This window comes from Dama dama, chromosome 2 (genome assembly GCF_033118175.1).
Source record: "Dama dama isolate Ldn47 chromosome 2, ASM3311817v1, whole genome shotgun sequence".
In the NCBI taxonomy this organism is placed as follows: domain Eukaryota; kingdom Metazoa; phylum Chordata; class Mammalia; order Artiodactyla; family Cervidae; genus Dama; species Dama dama.
The window spans coordinates 28,710,706-28,730,772 of record NC_083682.1 but is presented as its reverse complement, the minus strand read 5'-3'; the positions used below and the strand labels follow the sequence as shown (position 1 = coordinate 28,730,772).

The window sequence follows — 20,067 nt, the reverse complement described above, 5'->3', positions numbered from 1 at the left end:
CAGACATTTACTTTTTAGTATTTAAACAATAAAGCAAATATGACAACATGGAACAAAATGCAGTATTGTTCCTCTCGTATAATTTATAATATAGTTTATATGTATATAATTATACATATATAAATAGATACACAAATTGCTACTTACTTCTTATATGGAGCAGTGGTGCTAGCAAGCTATTCATTGGACAAGCAGACTATGCTGGTGTGAAATTAGACATGACTAGCAAAGTAATATAAACATTGAATACATACTAGACAGCTTCATGCATGATATGTAATGCATTTTCAAACTACTAAGGGAAACAATAGAAGGTATTCATGTAGTCAGCCCCTAAAAGCTTAAGATATATTTGAAAAGCTCTATATACTGTGAACTCAGTTACCTCATCTAGAAAACATTATGCCATTAGCCTGTAATGTACCAGTACCACCTCTCTTGGACCACACACACGTCAGTATGGTGAGTACTTATATTTTAAATCACCTAGCAATCTCCAGACGTATTTAAATTAAAAAGAAACCCTTTTCCCCTGATTTTCAGCCCCTTAAAAATGTTCTTATTATAAAATCTGGGAATGTTCTCCATTAATAAATGGCATGCATAATCATTATTGATTTGTTTAAATGACCTGAATTTCTCCAAAGCATTTAGTAACAGCTCATTTCAAATTAATTAATTTTCTACTTTCCATATGGTGAGAGTGACTTTTCTTGACACAATATTCTATATCCACAGTGCTTTGAAACAGCAGTGACCACAATGAGTGCTATCAAATGTCATGAAAATAGTTCCCCAATTACACTATTTTTTACAATTTTGTCTTGCCCATGTGCCTGAATGAGGTTAAAATGCAGGATGTGGGCATGTAAGTGGAAGAGATGATATCATCGTCGAAAAATTTGATCAGGTTTGCTTTTACGCTCAGGGGGCAACATTCTGTTGGTGCTCTGATGCAGATGAAAAAATGTGTATGTTTATGCTTGTGTGCGTGTGTGTTTGTGTGTGTGTGTGTATGTGTGTGTGTGAGCTTCCTTCTTCTAATCCAGGATTTGTTTTTTTTTTCATGTTTTCCGGAATTTCAATTCAACATGCTTAATTTTTTGTCTTATGCTTCACATATCTTTAATGCAACCCTCATTCATACTACTAAATACTATCTTATACTTGGAACTTTTGAAACAGTTTTCCAAAAAGATTTGAAGGAGAGGTCTTTATCAGCAGATCCACATAAACGTGTAACCTCTGAAACTTGGCAAATTTACCTGGCCTTTCTTCTTCTCCCCCTCATTTTGGATTGTGGTAATTCTGTTGAGTTTTACAATGGGGCTAAAAACACCCTCTCTAACATCTCTTAGCACAAAAAGCTCATCAGACGTAAACTCCAATGTAAAAAGAACATTAGAATTTGGGGAAAAAATGACTTGTTTCTGCTCATACAAAAAGGTCAGCACCTACTGGTCTAGGTAAGTAAGAAAGAAGGTAAACGTAACAATAATAAATTATATTTTAGTTGATCTGAAAAATCTGCCTACTACCACATACATATATCCTCCCTGCATGCATGCTAGGTCGCTTCAGTAGTGTCTGACTCTTCGCAGCCCCATGGACTGCAGCCTGCCGGGTTCCTCTGTCCATGGGATTTCCCAGGCAAGGGGTGGGTTACCATACCCTCCTCCAGGGGATCTTCCAGACCCAGGGATCAAACCTGTCTCTTTATGTTTCCTCCATTGGCAGGCGGGTTCTTTATCACTAGTGCCACCTGGGAAGCCCTTTATATTCTCCCTAACAGAGAGTAAATTCCTTGAGTAGACCATATTCCTTGAGAGTAAATTCCTTGGGTCTACCTTTATGCCATACTCTTTCTCACCAACAACACATACATACATAAATATCCACATGAATAATATCATCTCCTGTTCCTAACATAAACTCACCAATTATCTATCAAATTTTAAAATGACATATATAAGTAGGACTCAATTATTATGAACTATTTATAGTTTATAATATTCTATATTATTAAAGGCTGGTAATATGTGAACTTGCTATCCTTTATGACCATTTTTATCTTTCTTTTTGAGTTATCTATTGATGAATAAAATAACACAATTTTGGAAAGCCAATAAGCAATATTTATTGCTTATTATCCCTGAGCACTGAAATTCTCTGATTCCCTCTTACAGTTTTACAGAAACTTTACTTTTCCCTTGGTTGTTAAATAGTGTTTTGATAGACAGCTAATTAAGGGCTGAGAAGAAACAATAGTTCTTATATTGTCATTTCACTCACCAACTGTTTTATTGGACTAGCGGGGCAGGTATCGATTAAAAGATGCAAAGAAAAATAAAAAACAAACATGACAATTTCATCTTTATGGCTTCTTCCGTGATTGAAAAACACAATCCTTAACTGCTGTAACAATACTTCATTTCAGGTCAAAAATATCTCTTGAGAACCTATTACATGAAAGGCCCTACAATTATTCTTCCTCCTAATACTCAATGGTGAGCAAACTCATAAAACCACTGGTTATCACTCATCTCATCTTTATTTTATTTTTCAGGAACTATGGCAAACATTATAAACAGGCATTGAAATAAAATTCTCAAAGTGAATAAAACATTTGGATATTAACATGTTCATTGTATCATCATTTTTAGTTGTAGCTAGTACTCTGAACTCAAATAATAAAATGTGACAAGTGAATATATAATAACACCTACAATTAACTAAATAACCAACCTCCTCCAATATTCCCATGCTAACTAGCTTAGTCCTCCATGGTCTATTGCTTCAGGCCATCTCTTGTCAGTACTTTTAATGTCCTCAGACCCTTGTTCTTCTACTGCACCATCCTAAAATTCTCTAATCTCCTGCTTTGTCCATTCCTTAGAAAGTCAATTTTGTTCCATATGATTTTGTATTAATAGATCAAAGACTTTTGAGCTAAGCAAAACCAGCAGAGGAAGGAATTTCCAACTTGATAAGAACTGAAGTCTTAAGGATTAAAAAGCACCTCATAATAACATCTGGATCTACAAGTAAATGTTTGCATTGGTCCATTGATTCACTCATTCACTTATTTATTCATCCAAACCATGTCAACTGAGCACCTATATGCCAGTTATTATGATGGATCCACATATGAATAAAACACAAACCATGTGTTTGACGATCTTAGAGTAGAATAAAGGAATAAAGAAAGAACAAAACAATAGCTAAATATTATAATACGGTGCGGGTGCTCTAACAGACGAGAGCCAATTTGTAGACCCAGAGCCCAGTGAATGAAACGAATGTCGATCTCAAGCCTTTGCTGTAAAGCTTCCTTCTAATAATCAACTGTTTACTATGCTTTAGGGAAACAGAGGAGAAGGCAATGGCACCCCACTCCAGTACTCTTGCCTGGAAAATCCCACGGACAGAGGAGCCTGGTAGGCTGCAGTCCATGGGGTCGCAGAGTCGGACACGACTGAAGTGACTTAGCAGCAGCAGCAGCAGCAGAGAAACAGATATGCCTTGTGGGGATCAGGAGATAGACAGGTACCTGACCTAAGTCCATGTTACACTATGACTATTGTGCCTTTGAACACATCAGTAGTTAATTTTATTTTATTTTTTCCTAAATGTGTATTTGGCATGGGTATTCTTAGCAGTTTTCAGAATTTTTATTCCCTGAGACAGGGAATAAATTCATTTTTGATAGAAGGACCAATTAAGATATCACAATTCTGAAAAAATTCAGGAATTCATACTACTATCCAGATGTAGTTGTGCCAGATATGGTCTTTTCACTGAAATATAAGAATAAATATTCTGGTCCTTGGCATGCATCTATTGGTATGGAAAATGTAATTTTCTTAATCCTGACAAATAGAAAACTCCAGAATCAGTTTACATATACTTGACAGAAATAACAGAGCACTTACTATCTTGCACATCAGCTTCAGCTCTGTGACATAACCTATAGGGACCATGAGGATTTCAACATCCCACAAGATATCAAACTCTTCCACTATCATGATATTTTACTGATTTGATACTGAAGAGCAGGAATAGGAGGAAAACTAGAATAAAATATATTCATTCTATCAGGTGTAAGATAAATTCCATGAGTATCCAGGAAGGGAGTTTTGCCAACGAAAAAAAGTTTCTGAGTCCAGTAGTGTAGACAATGTAGGAAAATTGCCTTGTTTGTAAAGGACATCTGTGCTTGCCACATCATGCAAGAGTTCCTAGCTAGCTATGGTTGTCTGATGGAGGTTGAATCTCAATTTTAGGATACAAATGCCAATGAAACTTGAATGGTTTATAACGAACTTAGTGCCAGATAATCACCTTGGCCATATTTTCAGTTGTCGCTAGCAATACTCTGCCATGGAGTAAAAGTGTCACCTATGGAATTAGTTCAATCAGGCCTGAAGATCCAGGCAAATTCCATAAGCATTATTCACTTCCTAACCTACCCACCTTTTCACGCTACGTTTTCCCTCAGTCTGCACATATAAATCCACATCAAGTCCCCTATGCCTAGCTGACAAAGGGTGAAAAAATAGTCAGGAATGTTTTCATATCATTCCATATTATACACCAACATTTATGCTATAGCATGTAAGCCCCATTAAGGCATATTCCTTTTTGCCTGTAAAACCCTATAAATAGAGAAGCTTGGCAGGCTACAGTCCATAGCGTCGCAGAGAGTCGGACATGACTGAGCAACTCAGCATGCATGCGCTGTAAGAAGGTATAGAACTGAAAAACTCACAAAGATAAAAACTTTAAGCAAGACATTTCATTATCCCTAAGCTAGAGATGAAAAATTTGTCCAGTGTTTAGGGACTCAGAGAAATAAGGACAAGAAAATTTCACTTTATAATAGGAAATAATTGACTTTATTCAAAATTTGAAGATATTTATATTTATTTCCTTTAGTTTCAAGGAATTTTACTTTATTACTGACTTTCCTATTTTTTCCTTCTCAAACCCAGACAGCAAAATAGCCCATCAAAAATCATTTATTTCCATGTCATTCTACCTCTATTTCCTCCTTCTTGTCATGATTTACTCTGTTGGTTTAATACTGGCAATACATTGGCATTTCAAAATCACAAATTTCTTAATAAATATTCAGTTATTTTAGCTGCATAGCTAGATACGGGTTCCTGTAGAATAATCACAGCTGAGATTTTCTCTTCAAAAACCTTTTATCACTTCTACCAAACTTTCCTGTTCTGTCAGAGATGTCAGCCATACACACAAATTTCTCAATTTCTCTGAATTCAATCTTGAGAAGATATTCTCTCAACAAAATGTGCTATTGATTTTTGAGGGGAAAAACTCTAATATTTATGTCGTATTTAATTCCTGGATGAGACAACATCCTGAGGTACTGCGATCTCACAGATCAGAGAACCAGGTATTCTTGATGGGCAAATGTACTCTGGGTATTCTATCTGACTAGGATGTTCTTTCCCCTTTGCCGTAAACAAGGGCTGGATTCCACATTTAGACGCTGAATGCTCAGTTCCTTCCGTGGAGCATAATGCAGCATTTACCAAGTAACAGAACTTTTTTTTTTTTTTTCCCTTTCTCCCTTCATGTACTTCAAACCTGATCTAACCACCCAGGGCTCTTTGAAGTCAAAGGAAGCTCTGAACCTAGGGAAACTCTGATGTCTGGGGTAGAGTCTCTTAAGATAAATGAGACAAACAGAAAGGAATGTTGGGAGAAAAAGAGAGGTTGAATCTTTTGAGTATTTTTGAACCATGTCAATGCCCCAGTGGTTCAGAGAATCATGTACACAAATCAGCAAGTTATGACTGGGAAGAAAAGCAGTAAATATACAGTAAGAAGGGGTTCCTGCAATGGAACTCTTTAGATCAGGACATGAAATTTCATATATTGATGTAATGATTATTTTGTTTTGATTGGAGATGCCAGGTTGAGTCAGGCAACTAAGGGTCAAAAGGCATAAAACCTAACCTTGGACTTACCACTTGTTTTGGTTTTCATATCTAAGTTGGAAAGTTCTATTCAGATTTTTGCTGTTAAAGTTCCTCAGATCTTGGATTGTTAAAATTTATTTTTATAGTGAATTGATCAGATTATGGTATATTTAAACTAATCAAAACCAAATTATATATTCACTTGCAGCCCACTGGACTCAAATGCTTCTACCCAGCTATGGCCTAATTTTGTGAAAGCTCTGCGTTTCTCCCATGCAAAATGAGAAAACCCAAAGGCTAAGATTAACTACTTATAGCTAAAAACACAGAGTGGCTATTTTTTAAATTGATCCACTGATGCTTGGAAAGAATCATAGGATATAATTTATCTTCATTCAGGGTATTTTATTAAGTCAGAATAGGCTATGAGTCATGCATTTATAACTAAAATATTAAATACATAAACTGTCTAACCTATTTATTCAATTTACTTGCAAATATTAATAGTGTTTAAATCACTCTTAACACAGACATGCTTCACACATACCAGACATAACTTACTCACTCTAATGTGTTTACACAGCTGTAAAATTCCCAAATTAACTATCAATCAGGAAAAGTAAAAATATTACTATGAGAATAAGAACATGAGATTTAAGCTGCTGTAAAAAATTACAAAGGACTTCCTACAATGTGACTTTAGATGGGATCAAATTTGTTGCTGATTTTTTTAAAGTAATTCTGTTTTAACATCTTCCTAAACATAATAGTTTCACTAATTCAGCAAAGTAATTGGTCAGCTCATCTATCTTTTCCACAGTTGTTCTTAAATTTCAAAATGCCAAGGTGGAAAATAATTACTTACACACGTAAGCAAACTTAATATTGTGACCTTTATATTGTAACCTTCAATTTGAAAGTCTCCTAAGGGAAATAGTCCATTTAAACTCAACTACCTGGGTTTTAGTAAGTCTATTCTGGTTTAAATTTAGATTTAATAATAACAAAATATTGTAGAATCTCATATAACAACTATTTCTGTTTATAGACAAAGATGGATTGAAAAACCATGAATTGTGACAAAATTATATTTAAGAACAATAATAGCTATGAAGATATTAGCCATTTGGCTTTTCATCTTTTGGAAAATTTCTCATAAAACTCAAAAAAAGAAAAACTAGCTGTCTTTGCATTTTTCATAAAATAAAGCACATGCTACTTTGATTTAAGCTGCTTTGGAAGTAAGTTGTGAAATATATGAATTTTGCCAAGGGCACAGAAGGCAATTCAGTCAAAAGCAATTGTGTTAACTTCTAACTCAGAGTAAATTTGACTTTCTAAGCACTGAAAGTTAGGTCATAATGGTTTTTAAAAACCTACAGTTGTTTAATTATGACGGTTGAGCTTTTATGCTAAAATATGTTTATCATAATCAAAATACACTTGAGTTTTTTATTCACTTAAACAAATGACTTAGGGTCAAGAAAGTCCTTCAAGTTGTTTAATAAAAGTTTGTTGCAGTTGTACTTACTTTGAAAGGAAAATTTCCTTTGTTTCTTTTTATGTTTTATAGTTTTATTATAAAAATAATATAATTTGAAATAAATGTTTCAAAGGAAATAGCTAGCAAACTCTTGACCTCTAGCTATCCTTAATATTACATATTTTTATGGAGATTTGGGGCAAATATACATGTATTTGGATATAACAGCTACATGCTAGCACCAAACTTTCACAAAACACTTTTTCTTCTGATTTCCTCTAGTTAATCTGAAACTCTCACCAGGATCTTTTAACTCTCTCAAATGGGGAAGAGAGGTAACATTTATCATGAGATTTTCTGTTTCATACTCTCTGGGAAGCACAGATACAGGCTTTTTAATCCTATTTTACAGATAATGAAGCCAAGGCTCAGACATACCCACTCAATAAATAATAAAACTAGAACCCAAGCAAAATCTGTTCAATATCAAAGCCTTTGTGCAATAGAGTAATGCTTTGGGGGGCTATCTTACACTTGACAGTCATAATTCTATTCAGGGATCTTAGTTTCTGATTTAAAAAGCAGAAGTTTACAAAATAAAACCAGAAAACTGTACCTCGTTTACTCCTTGCTAATTGGAAGAGTTCAAGATCTTAATAAGGAGACAACGAGCTTTCTTTTCTCAACAATAAATAATACAAATAGAGGTTGCAGGATCTAGACAATACTAAGTTTATGCTTTCAAACAAGTCTGGGCACAACACTATTTTTCCTCTGTTAATTATTTTAGAGTGAATTTTCTATACACACTGTCCTACTAGGCATCATGTTTTCTCATTAGTGAAGAGAAGTAGAGGCCAATTACATTACAATGGAAGCCACAGAGAAAAATAGGTGTCCTAACAGTTCTAACATTAAATTTGTATTTTCATAAGCAATTTCTTCATGTCTAAGCTATGCAAGGAGAACCAAAATGAAAGAGCACTTGACTTGGAAAGGGGACCTCTATGCCAAGTTCTTGCTCCATCATTTACTAGCTGGGTGATCTTTCACAAATCATCTAATCTGCATCTAAATGTATAAAAATGAACTCAGTGGTTCCCAAACTTTGCTGCACATCAGAATCACCTGCAGAGTTGTTTAGATACCCCACCCCGCAGATCCCTCTCCATATGGATTAAATCAGAATGTTCAGGTAAAGAAGCCAGGCCAACAGTTTTTAAAGATCTTCAGGTGATTCCTTGGCCCAGCAAGGTTTGGGAGCCACTGAACTAAGTAACACTTTCACAGAGCTGTTTTTAAGATGAAAAAAAAAAAAAACAACTGGAGGGGCTTCGTATATTATGTAATACTTTACAGAGTGATATTAAAAACTAAAGAAAAATTCATCCCCAAACTAACTACAGTGTGATAAAAAGAAATATATTAATTCAGGGAGCTTGATCTTTTGGTTAGGTTTTTAGTTCAGTAATCATAAAGAAACTTCACATAATCAGCTTTTCTTTTTCTTTTGCCAGAGTTGCAGAAATTTTTTTTCTTTTTCTTTTAAGCTGTCTTAATATTATTTTAACCTCATTTTTTCTTACCTTTTTTCCTTCTCTGTGTAAAATTAAGAATAGTTTCATCTCCATTGTTCCCTTCAAAAAATCTAACACCACATTTTTATCATGTGTTTATAATAGCTACGGAAAGTATCAGAACAATGTGCAGAAAAGAAATCTGAACAGCCAGAAAGAAAATAATTTGTCCACAGTCACTTCGTTCAATCTACTGCTCACTTAAAAAGAGCAAAAAATTACATATTCCAGAGATTTTGTTCCAATGTATAGCCATAATAATTCTATTTGGAAACAAAGACCTATTCAGTATGTCTTTCTTACCCAGATTTTGTTCATTGCCTGATGACATATTATTCCTCTGCTACATTTTAAATCAATACATCAGATTCAACCAGTTTATATACAGTATTTGTTTCCTATTAGTGCCATCAATTTCCATAACCTTCTATTTAATTAAACTTAACCAAAAGGATCATCTGTAATTAGAGTGCAAATAACAGGTTACCTAATTCTAAAGCACCCTCCATGTTTTGTTGTTAACAGAGGAATTAATGCATCCATTCACAACAGTCCTCCAGTTAAGCTCAATTTGCAAGCTATTACAAATGCAATCCGCCATCTGACAGTGAGTGATTCTGCCTTGGGATCTTTTACCTTGGTGGGCCTGGCAGCATCCATGCTCTCTTTAAATTTCTCCTGCACAGTTTCTGCAAGTTGACAGAGCAAGGCACCATTATCCAACTTCTCCATAAAAGTCTCTGCCGTAATCTCCTTCCCTGCAATAACAAAAAGAAGTCTTATAAAAGCGCAACCATTCCCCAACCCAAATGTGACATTCACGCCAACATATTTGATGCAGTTTTAATCACCAAAATTCCATTTCCAGCTGAGTTACATATCTGGGATAGGAGATCACTGAAAAAAAAAAAAAAAAAAGGCTTCTTTGGAATTTTATGTTTTCCTTTGGTCTCAATTTGATCTCTTTATGAGCCCAATTCTTTTATCTCCTCATATCTAGGAAAGGAAAATGAAGTCGCTCAATTGTGTCCGACTCTTTGCGACCCCGTGAACTGTAGCCTACCAGGCTCCTCCATCCTTGGGATTCTCCAGGCGAGAATACTGGAGTGGGTTGCCATTGCTTCTCCGGGGGATCTTCCCAACCCAGGGAACGAACCCATGTCTCCCACATTACAGGCAGATTGTTTCCCCTCTGAGCCACCAGGGAAACCCCCTCATATCTAGAAAAACACTAAAATCCTTCACAGTGCCCACTGCTTCTCATAACTATCAAAAAGTTTCATGAGACTCGCAGAAACCTTCTGGAAAAATATGTACTCGATTGCATGTATTTCCCTTTCACCAAAATCACATATGTACTGACCTTTCCTCCCTGCTTCTTTGGAGCAGTCTCTCAGAGCTATCTAAGGTGCTGTCTTCTCAGCCCCAGTTCTCATTTTGCCCCAAAGAAAACTTAACTCACAACTCTCATTTTGTCCATTTTTTAAGCCAACACAATAATACAGGTAAAGTTAATGCAAGTAGTAAACTCTCTATAAGAAAACACTATCCCTCTAACCATTCCTTCCCTTCCTGACTGACCCAGTGCTTGAAGTATGGAATTATTAGGTTCATATCTCTGCTTTTTTGGCTCTTCACAAACATCCATAGCTTCAATTACCACTCTTACGAACATGACTCACAGTTATCCATCCCTGACATTTCACTGGGTAAAAGTTATTTTCCTTCTTTCTTAAATGCTCCCAAAGTATATTTTCTTTCTTCTGTTTTTCTTTCACTTTGTAACAGCTTTATTGGGACATGATTCACATATCTTACAACTCACACATTTAAAGTACATAATTCAATGAATTTTAATATATTCATAGAACTGTACAATTACCATCACAGCAATGTTAGTACATTTTTGTCACCCCCCCAAAGAAACTGTATTCTTTATCTCTCCTGATTGCTTCATCCCCTCAGCTCTATAAAACCAATAATTTCTTTCTTAAATGTTCCTCAAAACTCCCTTCCCAAAGTGCTTTCCTTTTCCCAGTTTTGTAATTCTCAGAATACATGTTTCCTTCTGTTTCTAGAACCATAATATTAATTTAAAAAATTCATAATCTGATACCTAAACTCTATCAACAAGAGCAATGACTAGTCTTCATATCCTCAACTTCTGCCTCCAGAACATATAATCACCACCAAAGTTAATACTGCTAAACACAACCCTCACTGAGTCAACCTTCATCTTTGTGGCATAGTCCCTAATCTTCTCTTATACCTAAAAGATAAAACATATACACTTTAATCCAGTATACCAAGTCTTCTCATATGTTGCTAGTCCACCTTTCTATTTGAACTTCCTGACACCCTGCTCCTGGTCTGCACCCTGCCTTCCCAGGTCCATTAGCAGACCTTGCCATATCCACTCTGATGCCTTTGTTCAAGGCATGGCCCCTGCCTGAAACACCCCCTTATCTTTTATCTGCCTAGCCAAATTCTACTTTTAATCAGAAATCCAGAGAGATTCTCCGAGCATACAATTGATTGCCTTTCTATATGTTCATACTCATGAGCATCACTCAGTCTGACACTCATCAAACTTCCTTTATGACTGAAATGTTTTGCATAAAGTTACTGTCATCAGCAGCACATTAAAAACCTTTTGAGGTATGTATCATTTTGTATGTGTGTTCCTAGAGAGGTAAGCAGAATGGTACTTACATAGAATGCACCTAGTAAATTTGTTCAGTGGGCGTGTGAATTAACAAATGAAGAAACAAGCTCTTGTAAAACTCTGAGAAAGTGTTGGGTATTATTTTTGTGAAAATTAGTTAAGTTAAAGCAAAAAATTAAAAAGGAGGTATTTTAAAGTTTTACACAGAGAGTCACAGGATTACATTTTATCTTGAGAAAAATGTATGTAGCTCAATTCTGCGAACACTTAAGATAAATATAAACCAACTGGAACAAGAGATAAACTATGGGCTTAAAGTTAAACTCACAACATCTAATTTATTTGGTCTTTAAGAAACATCTGTTTTAAATGATTTTTTTTTTATAGTTTGGGGGGGAAGGGCAGGTGAAAGAGGAAAAAGAATTACTTTTTTTATGCTCTTTTTTCCCTACTGGATAGTTCACATTTTAGCCCTCAGTTAGGATAATGATTTCTGCAGGTGGCAAAACATCAGTAGCTCTAAGTACTCACCACAGAGATAGTCTATACAGAACTATTTCAAAATTGTATGCAGTTCAACTCAATTAAGGAATTAAAGTAGTAATCTCAAGATACAAAAAGCCAGCAATACAGAATTTTTATTATATATTCACCATATTGGACTGCATTTTCTAACAATAATAAGAAAGTTATTTTACAAACAAGCATAAAAAATAAGTACTAGAAATATTTTTTTTAGTATGTCAAGGTAAAGAAGGTAAACTTTATCTAAAGATTCTATTATAATGTTAAGTGACAAGGGTACAGTAAATTTAAAAGAACTTATAAGTCATAAAAAGAAAAATGACATTCATTAAAAAGTCATTAGCAATTTACCAAAAGGTATGATGTTTACTTTTTCTGAATCATACCTGAAAAAATTTTTGTTATCCTGCTTTTTAAGAATATTCGAGGAATTTTACATTGAACATCTGTACCTAATGAAAAATATATTAGGTGCCAGCTTTCAATTCTGTATATTTTATAGCTCCAAAAGGTGGGACTTTTTTTTTTTTTGGCTAAAGCAGACACTATTACATACTTTATAGTTGAAATGTATGACTCAAATGAAGGAAAAATGCAAGCAGAGGATTTTTTTTAACCTTCACATATAACATATTTTCCATCCAACAATTAAGAATCATAAAATATATATTTTAAATATAGTGTATAATTTTAAGAAATCAATTATAATCCTTATATGGGATGATATATTATCATACTTTTTACATTAATATTACCAAAAATATTTTAAAAACAGAATATAAAGTTGGATAAATTTAATCACAACAAATCCAACAGAATAGACTATGAATTACTAATGACAATTTCTCAAGTGAAAGCTATACAAAGTTAAATCTCTGTTAGGCAGAACCAGATCTTTAATATAAATTGTGTAGCTGGCTTGAGACATTAGATAATGCATGCTAGAAACAGCAGGATTCTATATCATAGACTTATTTCTTCCCCAACCCTATCTTTCCATGTTGTTTTGTTATTTGTTTTTTTTTTTGTATAATTAGTGAAAGAAGGTGTAATGAATAGATACAATTAAATCATGGTGGAGTACCAGCCCACACTGGGTTGTCTATATTATTGACTTGAAGTTTAACCCAAAATAGCCAAGTCTAGAAGAAATATCTTTACTTTCTGGGTTCATAATTCTGGATTTTGATCTTCACACCATCAGTTCAGTCATGACCGACAGCGTACCAGCAGACAGAGATCAGGGAGGTTGGTTAAATATTGTGATCAGTCACTTCCTCTTAAAATATGAGGGCACAGTGATATGAAATAATCATCTACCTGAGATATTTTGTCAGGTAACTAAAATAGCACACATACTGGCACATACAAGTGTATTTCTCCCAGAAATGTGTGCTAGCCGTCATTTCCATAAAGATTATCACTTTTATCTTTTATTTTGCTAGGAAAGAATGTTTTCCCCCTAGTAAGTTAGCAGTTTCCTAAAATATGACAGCCTCTAATAATGATATTTAACATTTGAGTTCTCACTATATGTCAAACACTTTACACATTAAAAATTCATGTTTTTAATCTCACAAAACTGCAGAGTGTTTTTACTGTGTCCATTTTACAGATGATGCAATTGATGTATTTAGATTAAATAACTTGCTTAAGCTCAAACAGTGAATCTGGCTCTTTAACCCAAGTAGTCTAGTTATAGAGTCTATGTTCTTAACCACCATGCTTGGTTAGTTAAATAAATATTTGCTAAAGATACAAATGATTATTTCCTATAATAGTGCATTCTCTCTAATGCAGGTGTCTTTTTCTTTGTAGAAAACTTCACAGAATCTTTCACTCTAGAAACTCCCTCAGAAAAAAACAGAGTGGGGCTGAAGATAAAGGTGCGGAGAAATGAACAGCAATCCACCTTTCAGACTGGTGAATGACGGAGAATACCATTTAGGCATGCTCTGATATGGAAGGGCTTTTTATGTGACGCTAGTGGTAAAGAACTCACCTGCCACTGCAGGGGGACATGAGAGACCCAGGTTCCATCTCGGGTTGGATAGATCCCCTGGGAGCAGGAAATAGCAACCCTCCAGTACTCTTGACTAGGGATCCTATGGACAGAGAAGCCTGATAGCTACCGTTCACAGGGTCACAAAGAGTCGGACATGACCCCAGCAACTTAACACAAACACATGCATGCTCTGATATGTAGCCTGATTCACTGCATAAGAAACCTGGTATCTTTTATCTTACGGATGACCCAGATATGATCAAATTCTACTCCAATCTCCACGGCACCTCTCAATCATGGTCTACTTCTCCAATTAAGAGAACTCAAAGCATCTTGTCTGCTATCTTAACACAAATTAGTGTTTTGAGACTGAAATGTAAAGGTTGTAAGATAGGAAATGATTGATTATACCCAGAAACCCTAGATCAGTACCTGATCCACACAGATTCAGAGTCTACCCCTCATTTGTATCAAGAAAGGACAGAGTCACTTCCGTTGAAAAAGTTGGGTGAAAAGAATTAGGGAGTAACTGCTCTGAAAGGTGTCAACTTGTGAACATAAACTTGATTCTTTAAACTTCTGAACTAGCATAAGACACTACCTTTCCTAAGGAATTTTTATTGACTACATCAAGAATATGAGCTCTCTGCAGGATAAGTACTTGGTAAAATGGCTTTATGAAAAAAGAAAAGGGAGCTGTTCCTACCTTGTTAGACAGCAGCAACTCCACTAAATCAGTGCTTAGCTTTTTAATGCTAAACACGGGATTTTTAGAAATAACTGGAAAAAAATAAAACTATTAAAATGGGTTGGCCAAAAAGTTCATTCAGATTTTTGTACCATCATTCATCAGATGGTACAGAAAAACACAAACAAACTTGTTGGCCAACCCAATATATTGATCACAGTATGCATATAACAACTGAATTTTCTTTTATGTGCATGTAGGAAAGTCTAAGAAAAGGTAAATCACTATAACATCAACTGTCATAATGCATTTCTAATTATAAGTAAAATCAATTTAGCTTAACTTGATTTGTAATATATCTTTTGATTTACTCAAAATCCCTGCGTATATCCAAACATATATGCCTATATTCTAACAATTTAAAATCCTTAAGAACAATATCAATTTCTGTGATGTTTAACACCTATAATCTTTTCTCAAAAGTATACTCACATGTGATTCATGTGGTGTTATTAAACAAATAATTGAGGATAAAGGTAGACCATCATTTTCAAATGATTAAAGAAATACAAATTAAATGAATAATTTGAGAACATTTATGTTAGTATGTCTTCAGTAGACCATCAACAATGATGTGTGCATGCATGCTCAGTAGCTGCAGCTGTGTCCTACTCACAGCCCGCCAGGCTCCTCTGCCCATGGGATTTTCTGGCAAGAATACTGGAGTTGGTTGCCATGCCCTCCTCAAGGGTATCTTCCTTCCCCACCCAGGGATCAAACCCGTGCCTCCTGCTTCTCCTGCACTGCAGGCAGATTCTTTACCACTGAGTCACCAGGGAAGCCTAAGCCCCAAAATTATGAAATACAAAGAACATGTCTCATTTATTTAAATGATAAGTAGTCGCTATAATCTGGGGCTATCAATTTAATAACATACTGCTTACTCAAAGTGACAAGTCTTTGCCCAAGGTTTATTTGTATAATCATTTGATGTTCAAATATGTCTGAAGGACACAGTTAATTAACAAATCATGAACAAAAATAACAAAAACAGAAAGCCTAAAATAAAAATCAAATGTGTATATTTAATATATAGCAAGGGATAATGGCCAGATAAATATTTAAGAGGCAAGATTCTTTTGCTTCAGGTTTCTTTTGCTGTCTTTTATAAATATTGGTCATAAAACTCCACAATGCAAGGTATTAGAAACCATACTTGGATTACAAAGATTTGGGAATAGTTAGTAAATATCACCTGGTAATTTTCTCATGAGTGAGACTGGTATGCTACCCCATAAACAAATCCTAACTATTATGATAATATATTCATCTTCACTATCGTAAGACAGGTTTATATCATAATATAAAATTTTTAGTCTGCCATTGACATATGTGCATGCTTAGTTGTGTCTGACTCTTTGTTACCCCATGGACTGTAGCCCATTAGGTTCCTCTGTTCATGGAATTTTCCAGGCAAGAATACTAGAGTGGGTTGCCATTTCCTGCTCCAGGGGATCTTCCCAACCCAGGGATCAAACCTGTGTCTCCTGCATTGACAGGCAGATTCTTTTACCACTGCACCACCTAATTTTAGTCTAAAAATTAGCTATTGCAAATTTGCTATTGTTACTTTATGGCATAAATTTTAATATTGGCCTATGAGTCAGTGAAACAACTTTCTTCTCTATCAAATAATTTTTATCCACCCAAAAACCTGAATGCAAAATGAGTGTTCTTTAAGAAACTCCATCTTTTAATGGACACTTGATATGTAGGAACAAAAAATATGAATTCAGAATATCATCAATATTTATTGAAATGCAAGGAAGAAAAAAAGTTACAGTTTAGTCAAGTATTACTAAAAAGAAATAAGAAATCTTTCCACAAGTAAGGTCCAAACTGCAATCGTAAAATCTTGTTAAAAGCTTTAATTTAGTATGTGAATTTCTACCTCACCAAAAAATTCAATGCTTTATTGAGATATCAGATGAACTGAAACTACTTTCAACCTTCTGTCTCTAGGCTTCAACCAACAATCCCTAACCTTTAAGAAGATAAAAATTAAAAATTGAAAGAAGGTTGTATAATAAAATTTGCAAGTATTTCTGAGGTGACAAAATGACTAGTAAAAATAATCTTAAAATTTGCTTTAATGGCTCCCTTCTAAAATATATGAATGTTAATTGTATCTATTACGTGTAATAAAAATATCTTGTATCATAGCCATATATTTTTCTCCCTTCTTTATTATCACCATTCTAGAACATAATGTATTTTATTACCTCTGAATGCTTTTTCGTTTTAAATAATCTCAAGCTCTTGGTCTACTTTCCAAGTTACCATGAGGATATTTACTTAAAATCTATTATTTTCTACTTTTATAAATTCAAGTTAACAGAAGGTAGTACTTTGAGATTCTTTTAAGATTTTTTTTTCTGAGAAAATTTCACAAGCTATTGGTTGCATTTGTGTTACCAACAACTAGTATTGAAAATATTAGCCTTCTTATGCTTTAAAAGAATGATTATTGATTTATGTAAATTTGTTTCTCCTTGTTTATGCCTATTGATGATTTTAAACTGGGTCTTAAGAGATGGATTTCTTGGAAACTTAGACTTTTGGAACTGGAATGGACATTAGAGATCGTCTACTCCAATCCCTTCATTTTATGGTTGGGGACACCGAGCCCAGAAAAGATAGCTGAGTGACTTTGGGCAAGTTTCCTACCAAGTGCCAGAGCCAGAACCAGAAGCCAGGTCTCCTGACTCCCAGTTAGAAGCCAGGTCTTCTGACTTCTAGTCCAAGGATATTTCCATTACACATACACTGACTCTCTATTCTTTGAGGCTGTCTTGGGCTGCTCACACTGATCAAGCTACTTTGTAAATGATCACATTCACCAAATAAAATGCTTCTGATGAAAAATCATGGGACTTTGAAACATACCTGTGTAATCAGGCTATAATTAATCATGATTTCTCTCTGCCTAGAACATTTCAGGGACTCCTCATTGATCATGCAATAAATTATAAGCTCCTCAACTTGGTCTTCAAATCAGTATATGCTCTAGCTCCAACAAATCTCATATATCTCCCTGCCCCTCTCCTTGAATCTATGCCATTGACACAAGCTTTCATTCTGTCCTTCCAATGCACCAAACTCCTTCCTATCCCACACATACCATTCTCTCTAACCAGGCTCTTTCCCATGATTTGTCTGCTTAGCTATTAATTATTCTTTAGATCTCAGTTTCCAATATGTGAAGTCAAAGTCACTCAGTCGTGTCTGACTCTTTACAACTCCCTGGACTGTAGCCTTCCAGGCTCCTCTGTCCATGAGCATTCTCCAGGCAAGAATACTGGAGTGGGTAGCCATTCCCTTCTCCAGGTGATCTTCCCAACCCAGGGATTGAACTCAGGTCTCTGGCATTGCGGGCAGATTCTTTCCTGTCTGAGCCAACAGGGAAGCCCCTTAAAAGGGATTTCCCCAAGCCCTTATTTGTTTATTTGCTCACCCCCACCTCCTTGTTTTTACATTCTTATTACAACCTATATCTTCTACAGTTTATAGCAAATCCAATTAATTATTCATTGTCACTTATTTAATATTAATTTCATATTCAATCTACTCCAAGCTCTATAAGAACAGGCAATCTGCCTATTCCTAATCACCACTCCACCCTCTAGTACTCAGAAGACTGTGCTGCAATACAATGAACACAATAGCTAGTATTTACCATAGTTAGCTGATTACTATATGCCAGACCTTGTTCTAAAACCAATGATCTCAGCTGACTCTACAACAATCCTCCTGGGGTTGGTACTAGTATTACACTTACTTAACAGATGACAAAACCCAAGCACAGTGCATTCAGATACTTGTCTGGTATCACAAAGCTAGTAAGTGATGGAAATGAGATTTGAATTCAAGCATTCTGATTCCAGAGTCCATTTTATTCAAATTATACATTATGCTGCTACATACTCAAATATTTGTTGAATAAATGAATGAACTTACCAAATCAAATTAATTGTATCACCAGACTAAATAAATGGCATAACACCACCACACATAGAGTTTATGTCAGGCACTATTCTCAGTGGTGCACATATAACTATTTAATCTCACTGCAACCCTACTCTCGTTACCACTTCATAAATGAGGAAACTGAAGCACAGAGATTAAATAACTTGCCCAAGGTTGTACTGCTAGTAATTGGCAGATCTGGGGTTCAAACACAGGCAGTTTATTCCAAGTCTGTGCCTTACTTTATATACTGCCATGCTTGTGAGAGCCCATATCTGAAAACAGCTTGAAGTCAATAAAATGCTAGTATAACAATAATCAGTGAACACACAAAAGAGGAAGGAAACCCATCTGTTTAAGTTAAATTGAGTTCCTCTGTATAATGGAGATAAATGCTTTTCCCTTGAATAAATGAAAGATGGCCCTTCGTTCTGGTGGATACAGTTCCATAGCACAGTGAAGGGTATTTCTGGGGCGTGATGGATGTTAAGGACGCCTTCTACATTTCTCCTCTCACCCCTTAGTTAGGCTTCCTCACAAAAGATACCACCTGCATGTCTATATGTGGTAGCTCTGGTTAGATGACACAAAACTGTCGAAAGCATGAGGAAAAAGGAAATATCCAAGTCTAGAATAAAGGCTTAAAAAACGAAAAGCAGCATAAAAATCCAGAGCCATGGTGAGCAAAAACAAAAATCTTGCTAAAGTGAGCTCAAACCTCGCCAAACCTTGTTAAAATTTCAGATCCACAGGGTGCTCTTCTCTTAAACTCTTTCGTTTCAGTGGCTAGAAAAAGTGAGAATAACAACACTTACCTTGAAGGAATCCTTTCAATAATAAGATCATGTTGGTGAAATCCTTTCTGTAAATGATAAAGCACCATGCAAATCCTATGTATATTCAATATTCAAATCTTATATTTTATGAACTCTATAAGGATCCTTTTCTCAGGGCTTACATCAATTTTGTCCTCTGTGAAAAATTACTAGTGAAATAGTGTTGTTTTATATGATGACCCTTTAACTGTATGATTCTACTTTGCACATGGTTGAAATTGTATTCTATGACTATGCCAGCACAGTACAAACAAAACAGAAAAAAAGAGGCAGCCTTAGCATGAGGCAGTATTTTTCTCAAAGACAGTCCTTTT

At 35.1% G+C, this 20,067-nt stretch overlaps 1 protein-coding gene across 2 annotated transcripts in view; it reads right to left on the bottom strand.

Moving 5' to 3' along the window:
* Nucleotides 1-20,067, bottom strand: part of GAS2 (growth arrest specific 2) — a 168,315-nt gene that overhangs the window by 108,866 nt on the left and 39,382 nt on the right. For both annotated transcript variants that reach the window (XM_061168019.1, XM_061168014.1), the window contains one exon: nucleotides 9,645-9,766. In XM_061168019.1, the coding sequence (XP_061024002.1) occupies nucleotides 9,645-9,766 (122 nt within the window). The remainder of the gene's footprint in view (nucleotides 1-9,644; nucleotides 9,767-20,067) is intronic.